Here is an 11,009-nt window from a genome sequence, read left to right as displayed (position 1 = left end):
CTGTATCGTCTACTGAAACAACAAGTGATACCACAACTGAACTAACTACTGACTCGTCTACAATTGATTCTACAACTGTATCGTCTACTGGAACTACAAGTGAAGCAACAACTGAATCCACCACTGAGTCTTCCACTGAAACTACCAGTGATGCTTCTACTACTGATTCTACAACTGTATCGTCTACTGAAACAACAAGTGATACCACAACTGAACTAACTACTGACTCGTCTACAACTGATTCTACAACTGTATCGTCTACTGGAACTACAAGTGAAGCAGCTACTACTGATTCTACAACTGAATCCTCTACTGAAACAACAAGTGAACCAACTACTGAATCAACTACTGACTCCTCTACAACTGATTCTACAACTGTATCGTCTACTGGAACTACAAGTGAAGCAACAACTGAATCCACTACTGATTCTTCCACTGAAACTATTTCTACTGAATCCACTACTGGTTCTACAACTGTAACAACAAGTGAAGCAACTACTGACTCGTCAACAACAACAGACGATCCAAACAATGGCAACGGTGGTTCGAATAATACAGAATCAACTACTGATTCTACAACTGTATCCTCTACTGAAACAACAAGTGATACTACAACTGAAATAACTACTGACTCCTCTACAACTGATTCTACAACTGTATCGTCTACTGGAACTACAAGTGAAGCAACAACTGAATCCACCACAGAGTCTTTCACTGAAACTACAAGTGATACTTCTACTGAATCCACTACTGATTCTACAACTGAATCCTCAACTGAAACAACAAGTGAAGCAACTACTGAATCAACTACTGACTCGAGTACAACTGATTCTACAACTGTATCGTCTACTGGAACTACAAGTGAAGCAACAACTGAATCCACCACTAAGTCTTCCACTGAAACTACCAGTGATGCTTCTACTGAATCCACTACTTATTCTACAACTGAATCCTCTACTGAAACAACAAGTAAAGCAACTACTGAATCAACTACTGACTCAACTACAACTGATTCTACAACTGTATCGTCTACTGGAACTACAAGTGAAGCAACAACTGAATCCACCACTGAGTCTTCCACTGAAACCATCACTGATGCTTCTACTGAATCAACTACTGATTCTACAACTGAATCCTCTACTGAAACAACAAGTGAACCAACTACTGAATCAACTACTGACTCCTCTACAACTGATTCTACAACTGTATCGTCTACTGAAACTACACGTGAAGCAACAACTGAATCCACTACTGAGTCTTCCACTGAAAATACCAGTGGTGCTTCTACTGAATCCACTACTGATTCTACAACTGAATCCTCTACTGAAACAACAAGTGAAGCAACTACTGAAATAACTACTGACTCGACTACAACTGATTCTACAACTGTATGCTACTGGAACGTGAAGCAAACAACTGAATCCACCACCACTGAGTCTTCCACTGAAATTACCAGTGATGCTTCTACTACTGATTCTACAACTGTATCGTCTTCTGAAACAACAAGTGATACCACAACTGAACTAACTACTGACTCGTCTACAACTGATTCTACAACTGTATCGTCTACTGGAACTACAAGTGAAGCAACAACTGAATCCACTACTGAGTCTTCCACTGAAACTACTTCTCCTGAATCCACTACTGGTTCTACAACTGTAACAGCAAGTGAAGCAACTACTGACTCGTCAACAACAACAGACGATCCAAACAATGGCAACGGTGGTTCTAATACTACAGAATCAACTACTGATTCTACAACTAAATCAACTACTGAAACAACAAGTGAAGCAACTACTGAATTAACTACTCACCTGACTACAACTGATTCTACAACTGGATCGTCTACTGGAACTACAAGTGAAGCAACAACTGAATCCACCACTGAGTCTTCCACTGAAACTACCAGAGATGCTTCTACTACTGATTTTACAACTGAATCCTCAACTGAAACAACAAGTGATACCACAACTGAATTAACTACTGACTCGTCTACAACTGATTCTACAACTGTATCGTCTACTGGAACTACAAGTGAAGCAACAACTGAATCCACCACTGAGTCTTCCACTAAAACTACAAGTGATCCTTCTACTGAATCCACTACTGATTCTACAACTGAATCCTCTACTGAAACAACAAGTGAAGCAACTACTGAAATAACTACTGACTCGTCTACAACTGATTCTACAACTGTATCGTCTACTGGAACTACAAGTGAAGCAACAACTGAATCCACCACTGAGTCTTCCACTGAAACTACCAGAGATGCTTCTACTGAATCCACTACTGATTCTACAACTGAATCAACTACTCAAACAACAAGTGAAGCAACTACTGAATTAACTACTGACTCGACTACAACTGATTCTACAACTGTATCGTCTACTGGAACTACAAGTGAAGCAACAACTGAATCCACAACTGAGTCTTCCACTGAAACTACCAGTGATGCTTCTACTACTGATTTTACAACTGAATCAACTACTGAAACAACAAGTGAAGCAACTACTGACTCGTCAACAACAACAGACGATCCAAACAATGGCAACGGTGGTTCGAATAATACAGAATCAAGTACTGATTCTACAACTGTATCCTCTACTGAAACAACAAGCGATACCACAACTGAATTAACTACTGACTCGACTACAACTAATTCTACAACTACCAGTGATGCTTCTACTGAATCCACTACTGAATCCACTACTGTATCCTCTACTGAAACAACAAGTGGTACCACAACTGAATTAACTACTGACTCGTCTACAACTGATGCTACAACTGTATCCTCTACTGGAACTACGAGTGAAGCAACAACCATGTCTGATAATTGGTCGAAATCTACAACAGATTCGACTGATACCACAACCATGCCGCATAATTGGTCAAAATCTACAACAGATTCGACTGATACCACAACCATGTCTCATAATTGGTCAAAATCTACAACAGATTCGTCTGATATCACAACCATGCCTCATAATTGGTCGAAATCTACAACAGATTCGACTGATACTACAACCATGTCTCATAATTGGTCAAAATCTACAATGATCCACAACCATGTTCATAATTGGTCAAAATCTACAACAGATTCGACTGATACCACAACCATGTCTCATAATTGGTCAAAATCTACAACAGATTCGACTGATACCACAACCATGTCTCATAATTGGTCAAAATCTACAACAGATTCGACTGATACCACAACCATGTCTCATAATTGGTCAAAATCTACAACAGATTCGACTGATACCACAACCATGTCTCATAATTGGTCAAAATCTACAACAAGATTCGACTGATACCACAACCATGTCTCATAATTGGTCAAAATCTACAACAGATTCGACTGATACCACAACCATGTCTCATAATTGGTCAAAATCTACAACAGATTCGACTGATACCACAAACCATGCCTCATAATTGGTCAAAAATCTACAACAGATTCGACTGATACCACAACCATGTCCTCATAATTGGGTCAAAATCTACAACAGATTCGACTGATACCACAACCATGCCGCATAATTGGTCAAAATCTACAACAGATTCGACTGATACCACAACCATGCCTCATAATTGGTCAAAATCTACAACAGATTCGACTGATACCACAACCATGCCTCATAATTGGTCAAAATCTACAACAGATTCGACTGATACCACAACCATGTCTCATAATTGGTCAAAATCTACAACAGATTCGACTGATACCACAACCATGCCGCATAATTGGTCAAAATCTACAACAGATTCGACTGATACCACAACCATGCCTCATAATTGGTCGAAATCTACAACAGATTCGTCTGATGCCACAACCATGCCGCATAATTGGTCAAAATCTACAACAGATTCGACTGATACTACAACCATGTCTCATAATTGGTCAAAATCTACAACAGATTCGTCTGATACCACAACCATGCCTCATAATTGGTCAAAATCTACAACAGATTCGTCTGATACCACAACCATGCCTCATAATTGGTCAAAATCTACAACAGATTCGACTGATACCACAACCATGTCTCATAATTGGTCAAAATCTACAACTGATTCGACTGATACCACAACCATGCCGCATAATTGGTCAAAATCTACAACAGATTCGACTGATACCACAACCATGTCTCATAATTGGTCAAAATCTACAACAGATTCGTCTGATACCACTAACATACCTCTTCGAACTACAATAAAGTCAACGGGCCCTACTAAACCTCAAGTAGAAAAAGGTAAACTGTTATGATTGTTATGTTTTCTTAAAGATATAAAAACACATAAAGTCTTACCTTCAAGGCCAGATGATTTGTTCTCTACTATGAGAGGTACCGTATTGGCTACTCACATTCTATATGTGATCTCTTAGTGTAATATGAGAATGTAGCGTGTCAATCGTGTAATTGTCTTTGCTGACCATCCACTGAACCATGTAAAAACACTAAATTATAAACATTATTTTTAACAGGGATGTGCCAATGCGTGACTCCCAAGGAATGTCCTTACAAAGCTCTGTCATGGACTATGAAAGATGTTACTAGCTTAAAAGGTAAATTTATTTTGGCAGTCATAACTGAGCACGTAACCACAAGCATGTTCGAGTTACGCAGTTCCATTTCAATATACATTGGATGCTCTTAGCTCCTTCATTCTTCCCTTCTTGCTCAATGAAACACGGTAATACCTTATTAAAGGAACGTTCTATTCCGTCGTATTTCTTATTCTTCTTTTGTCGTTAAAGTTGTCTGCCGGCTGCCACAACGTTTATCAATGTTCACAACGTCCATATATAACGTTAGATGAACGGTGAACCAACGTTGTGTGCCAACATGGCTTCCAAAGAATCCTTATTGTAATTAAAATTCGATGTTTTTTCCAGGAAACTCGTTGGGAGAGAAAATACGTTTGGCTTTGAAACTGATTGATAAACAAATGGCGCATTTACGAGAGAAGATGAAATCGTTTGTTTCGTGTAAGACAAATTTGCAATTTTTCATCAAGACACACAATGGAGTAGAGCAACAAAAATCACTTAAGAATTACACTGACTGTCTCATGGCAATGCAGTGTAAACTGAGCCCTTGGCTGAGGGCTTTGACCAATCGAAAACAGATGCTGGAAAGTGATCTTACTCAATTGGAAAGTGGATGGGTCCCTCACATCAAAAAATGTAAGTTCGTATAAAGGCCCGTTCACTTTTTTTGATTAATGGGATTAGCTCTGGACTCGTACTTTCCGAGAATATGTTTTGAAGATCGAAACCATATTTCAAGATAACTATCTTGAATTCTCCTGTCTACTTTGAAAAAGTAACGTTCGTCTCAATAAAAGTTTTCAAAGGTCACTTTCTTTAATTGGTTTGCTAGAAAAGTTTCATACGGGGTAACAGATATATTGTCCTGGTAATTAAGCTGTCATGTCATTCAAAGGGCCCAAATCTTATAGTTCATAGATTGATTAGATGCTTCTTTGGGGGGTAATACACGTGACAAGGTGTAATTCACTGGCGGATCCCCTAGGGGCGTATCATTATACTCCCCCCCCCCCGAAAGAACGGAATCTTCGAACAGAGCATACCCATTGATAAATACTTAACATTAGAATTATTTTAATCACATGATTTCAAAATCTTAAACTTCATTTAAATGAAAATTTTCATTTTCTTCGTTTAACAGCTTACGACTTGATCGCTCGATCGCGGACCGGGAAATGGTGATGAAGATGCCAGCGATGTAAAAAATTATCCTCACCATCGCATCGCGGAAAAAATTTAAGGTGTCGGGAATAAATGAATAAAATTTCGTATTTAATGGAATTGTAATTTTAATTTAGTATTTATTAATCATAATTTAATAATTTATTGATCGATTTATTTATTAATTTATTTATGTTATTTAATATGAAATATATCAAATAGTACAAAATTTTAATGATATATATTTAATTGGTGTTTAAAGGATTATCGGTTTCGGATTTCACAATTATATTTTCGCCGCATTTTCCTCGTGATTTAGATAACGTTCAAAGTCAGAATATTAATCACATGACTATAGCGCTTGACAAAAGACTTTCTCTATCTCAATACTCTTATTAATACCCCTCACCTGAACAAATGAGGCAAATTCAATTCGTTTCAAATTGGCAGACACCAAATACAACACAATCATCTCACAGCAGGTTATCTATAGCGTGGGCCGCTCCTAATTCTATCACTTGAAACAAAATTGCAGGCTGACAAATCAAACAAGTATTTTGAATACGGAGAAAATTGAAGCGATAAAGTATACCACGTGATAAGATGTGAATTGATTTGCTTGTGAAGTAGCTTTGGTTAAACAATCACCCTGGCAACATGAGAACTGAAACAGAAAAGAATAACGAACAGTTTGTTAGTCTACACTGCAAAAAGCATAAGTAAAATTTTACTTGTATTACTTATAGTTAGTAACAAATTACTTATCTTAAGTATTCAATCCAATCTTTGGCATTTCCGCGATAGGAAAGTTTTACTTAGACCAAGCAACGTAAGACCTTTACTTCTCAGAATACTTGGGTTTTTGCAGTCTATAGTATTTGCACAATGTAATAATTTCGTAGTTGAAATGTCTACAGTTTTCCAAGTTATCCTACAAGGAATGTTAACTATTTTGAAGGGTTTCCAGGTACTTATCCACACTTTAAAGATCGATTATATTATTTTTGTTAATCGTGAATTACCGGCTCAGAATTCAAGTCATTTCGTTTTGAGTGTGCAATAATCTTGTTTTTTTTTGCCATTTTCATGGAATGTTTCAGCTGTAACAAATCAGATTTTTCTGTCGGAAATATAATGGGCTTTTCCAAAAAAAGATTTTATACTCCTGTTGAGGATATTGATTTTTCGAAGTATCGAACCCCCTGAATATCCTCTCTTATAAAGATGCTTACCCCTGGATATCGTATTTTTTACTTGAAAAGACACTTTACCCCCTGGATATCACCTTTTGAACAAGAATCTTTAAGCCCCTGGATATCCGATGTCCTCAGCACTGGACTATTTCTGGAAAAGCCTAATCCATAACACTTTAATTTTTGAGAAGAATAATTTCAAACTTTTCGAAAATGAAAATGAAAAATGAAGAATGAAAAAAGAAAAAACAATGATCTATCATTTCTTTGATGCTAGAAACTTCATATTTGGTATATAAAGACTCCTGATTTCAGCCTTCTAGAGCGGATGGAATAATTTCATGTGAAATAAATAAACCGAATGGACTTTAATGACATTTAGAACCAGTTTTAAAGAAGTATCAGTATAATTACCTTGCAAAAGCCATCAGCATTACAAATCATTTCTTCCTTACAATCGTTCTTCGTGCCACACTTCTTCTGGTACACCATATAACTTTCACCTTCATGCCCTCGATGAAAAACTTCAGATTTGATGCAAGTCATGTTAACATTTCTGTCTCCAGTCTTCACCGAAGGACTGCACTCAACAACACGTTCAGTTCGTACACAATCCGACCATGACGTCCGACTGTCGCATTTTGAACACTGTAATGACGTTGCTGTTAAAAAGACGGAAAAACACGAACTTTTGATTAGTCTGATTTGATGTATACAAGCAAATACTGTAGTTGTAAGGACATGTAAGATCTTTAAGACCTTGTTGTAGATCTATTTGATCCGGAGACCTAAGTTTAAGTAAATTTAACTTTGCAGAAATGCAGTGAAATAAGAAAAGCAAATAGAAAAAAATTAACTCTACTCTTGTTTAATGAAAATTGTATGTAATATGTTGTTATATAAGTATTTCTTTTAGCTCAACAGTAAAAATTTAAAACCCCGTTTTGTAAAAGCAAGCAAATTTTTCACGTGGATGAAACGAAGAACGAAATTGCACTGGATAACGATTTCTAAAACTCATTATCTTTTATATTCAAATTCCTCTGTCATGAAAAACAAAATAAATTTGTATCCTATTTCTATTACTATTATGAACCAAAGCAGATGAATACACGCTTTTTTTTATAAGAATGGTGTTTTTTTCATTTCATCATGACGTCCGACTGTCGCATTTTGAACACTGTAATGACGTTGCTGTTAAAAAGACGGAAAATCATGAACCTTTGAATAGTCTGACTTGACCTGATTTTTTTCATTTCATCATGGATACTCTTAACTTTTTGGCAAAAATCATCCAAAAATATTCTTACGGTACTCTTAGGTTAAGATCGAAATTGGCAATCTACAGGTTAAAATGCCTTTAAAATGGCATTCTTAGGTTCAGTTGCTAAATTCCATGATGGTGATATTCTTACCATATTCTTAATTTTTTGGCCATTTTCATCATGGACATTCTTATAAAGTGTATTCTTATAAAAAAAGCGTGTAGCACAGGGTCAAATCAAACCAGCTACAAAAAAGCTACATTGTAACTTTCAAATCAAATGACAAGTAAACCAACATCAGTCTTACAAATAAGCTCCCTCTTATCAGATTATCTTACCTAAAGTGAATGAGGAGATTGAAATGAGAGCAAAGAAGAACATTTCCATTTTCAAACACGTCTGTCTTTCAAAATACTTCGAGCAAAAAAAGAACGTTTATTTCCGTGTGGCCAAACTTACTACTAAAGTGTAATACCTGATTAAAAATGTAACATCTGTACTATAACATGGTATTACTCATATATTATTCATTATACTATAATACACAATGTTATAGGTATTGCATCAGAAACTTTTGATGTCCAGAAAATGGTTCATGAATTATAAATGTTTTGATTTAGACATCCTGTGAAGACGCTGAGAAAACAAGCAATATTTGAAAAGTTTGACATTCTCCGTTGGCAAAAAGTGGCAGATGCACATATCTAATCTCCCAATTTTCCAAGTAGAAAATTTTTAACATACTATACCAAAAAATGTCCATATATTTTGAGACAGACTTTATTACAATAGTTACGCAAAAAAAATTCTTAGGTGTTAATTGTTAGCTACTTAGACTACACAATATATCGATGAGCAATATTGGACGATATAGTTTTTGGACCGTAATGTACGGAGTAAACAACAGGCGCTCTATCATAAAGAGGAATTTTCGGCAATATATTGAAAAGTGTCCGCAAAATATTGCCGACATTCATCAATATATTGCCTGACAATATATTGTGTGGTGCATGTAGCCCTTTAGAGTTCTGGGAATCCCAGGGGCAATAAGAATGAACGGCTATCAAAGTATCAAAAACGACCGCAAATTAACTTTTGTAGATATGCATTGGAAAATAGTTTAAAATGAGGGATCCGTTTTCAATCGTTTACTTTATCTCTCTCTAGTCCGGGGAGGGGAAAAAACATTAAAGGGATAATCAGATGGTCTGAGATATTTTGCCTGCAGATAGCTTCTAGGATTTTAGGAAAAACCTCTAAATTTTTCGGTGTATTTATTTTCTTAACTCAAGTTATGCCAATTTGAAATCTCGAAAAATGGGACTTTTCAGGGACTTTTCACACTTTTTTCTATTGTTTTCAAGCAAAGGTTCAAAATTTCAAAGTGGTATAACTTGAGTTAGGAAAATAAGTACACCGAAAAATTTATAAGATTTTCCTAAAATCCTAGAAGCTATCTATAGGCAAAATATCTCAGACCATCTGATTATCCCTTTAAGATTGACAAGATCATTTTCCTATAGGTTCAGGGAATTTAGATGAAGCCTAGCCAGAGTGTCATATAGCCTTTCTTCACACTTATACGAACGCCTAATCGCAAACAAATCTTCGTTGCGGATCGTTTTATCGCATCCAATCAGATTTTAGTATTTTCCCTTTCAATCAAAATGACATTTGTCGTTTCGAATACACCTTTTCAACCATAGCCAATAATTGCCGCACAGGTATTCTTTTGTCCGTCTTACCACCCTAAAACCGTCCCAGTCTTTTTTTTCGCACCTATAGACAATAGAAAAAGGTGTAAAAAAGGATTGAATCGAGTTTAGGGGGAGAGTTAAATAATAAATTGGTACGCGCCTGAACGCTAACTGCCGATGTCATGATAAATATATTTTTTAACATTTGCATGATAATGCATCATTCTACCAAGTTTCATGAATTTTCAAGAATTTTTAGAGACCTTATAGGGCCACCTGTTTGTCTCCCCCTGGACTATGATTCCAGGGATAGATATGGTAATATTTATAGACAGTATAGTGTTTTGTACATTGGCACTTTTGAGTTACAAATTGATAGAACTTTTTATTGGAAATCATATTAAATCATTAAATTCACAGATATCTTACATAAAATACTAGATAGAGCTACTCTGTTTTCCCAAACCACGGCCGTTAAATCAAAACAAATATACCATCTTTAGGAAAAGTATGGCACGAGGCAAAGTGGCGAGCGAATGAATTTGATTGATTGAATTTCCAATACCTAACTGTGGTCCAAACTTATAAGGATGGTGCATAGCTCGAGAGCTGTCGGCCTTTTTATTAGGTCATAAGCCTCAGAATTTTAACCATCCTCAACGTGTTTGCCATATCGAAAACTGTCAGAAAAGTTTTGTCAGATCGAACACTAGAGGTATCTTTGATCTCCACGAGCCCAAAAAAAGAGGTCAAAAAAGGGCTTGAATTTAGGTCACGAGCCTCATGGCTACAATTTTACAGATGACTAGTAAAGCCCTCCAGGACAATGAAAAGTATTTTGCTACAGCCAGTTACGGAGTAGATCTATCCATTGTTTCAAGATATCTACGGCGAATGAACAATCTATTTGAAAAGAAGGTCTGCAATGAATATTTAATATAAAAGGAAATTGATGAAGTGAACTAGAAAACATCAAATAGATTTGATTCAACATTCAATTCAGCTGATTTTGGAGATTTCTCCATTTCTCAAAGGGTGTCAAATTTAAGATTGATGATAATGTCATGTGAATCAAACTTTGATTTTCCCCTAGTTGTGAATTGTTATTTGAGAAAAACAGAAAATCAAGAATTGAAAAATTTGT

At 36.1% G+C, this 11,009-nt stretch overlaps 2 protein-coding genes and 1 long non-coding RNA gene across 3 annotated transcripts in view; 2 read left to right on the top strand and 1 right to left on the bottom strand.

Annotated features, from left to right (window-relative positions):
* Nucleotides 1-274: 274 nt before the first annotated feature.
* On the top strand, nt 275-3,311 carry LOC136801118 (mucin-22-like; the record flags this gene model as incomplete). The annotated part of the gene is made up of 1 exon (XM_067057739.1): nt 275-3,311. A coding segment is annotated over one exon (3,037 nt), but the record flags the coding sequence as incomplete, so codon positions are not given.
* A 187-nt stretch (nt 3,312-3,498) lies between these two features.
* Nucleotides 3,499-5,884, top strand: LOC136801201 (salivary glue protein Sgs-3-like). Its single transcript, XM_067057837.1, has 4 exons — nt 3,499-4,250; nt 4,484-4,564; nt 4,895-5,185; nt 5,691-5,884. Exons 1-4 carry the CDS (start codon nt 3,530-3,532, stop codon nt 5,729-5,731), a joined length of 1,134 nt encoding a protein of 377 aa, XP_066913938.1. The 5' UTR covers nt 3,499-3,529; the 3' UTR covers nt 5,732-5,884.
* A 2,176-nt stretch (nt 5,885-8,060) lies between these two features.
* The window catches only part of LOC136801200 (uncharacterized), a 39,187-nt gene continuing 36,238 nt past the window's right edge, over nt 8,061-11,009 (bottom strand). The window contains exon 3 of the long non-coding RNA XR_010845815.1: nt 8,061-8,097. This is a non-coding gene — a long non-coding RNA (uncharacterized lncRNA). The remainder of the gene's footprint in view (nt 8,098-11,009) is intronic.

The sequence above is a fragment of the Clytia hemisphaerica genome, unplaced genomic scaffold, assembly GCF_902728285.1.
Source record: "Clytia hemisphaerica strain Z4C2 unplaced genomic scaffold, Clytia hemisphaerica genome assembly, whole genome shotgun sequence".
NCBI lineage: Eukaryota > Metazoa > Cnidaria > Hydrozoa > Leptothecata > Clytiidae > Clytia > Clytia hemisphaerica.
This window is presented reverse-complemented; position numbering and strand designations above follow the sequence as displayed.

Excerpts from the sequence above, each read along its gene's own strand:
- LOC136801201 (XM_067057837.1), top strand. The coding sequence starts at position 3,530 with ATGCCGCATAATTGGTCAAAATCTACAACAGATTCGACTGATACCACA. Across the intron at positions 4,251-4,483 it reads TAAACCTCAAGTAGAAAAAG|GGATGTGCCAATGCGTGACT; the intron begins GTAAACTGTTAT and ends TATTTTTAACAG. Across the intron at positions 5,186-5,690 it reads GGTCCCTCACATCAAAAAAT|CTTACGACTTGATCGCTCGA; the intron begins GTAAGTTCGTAT and ends TTCGTTTAACAG.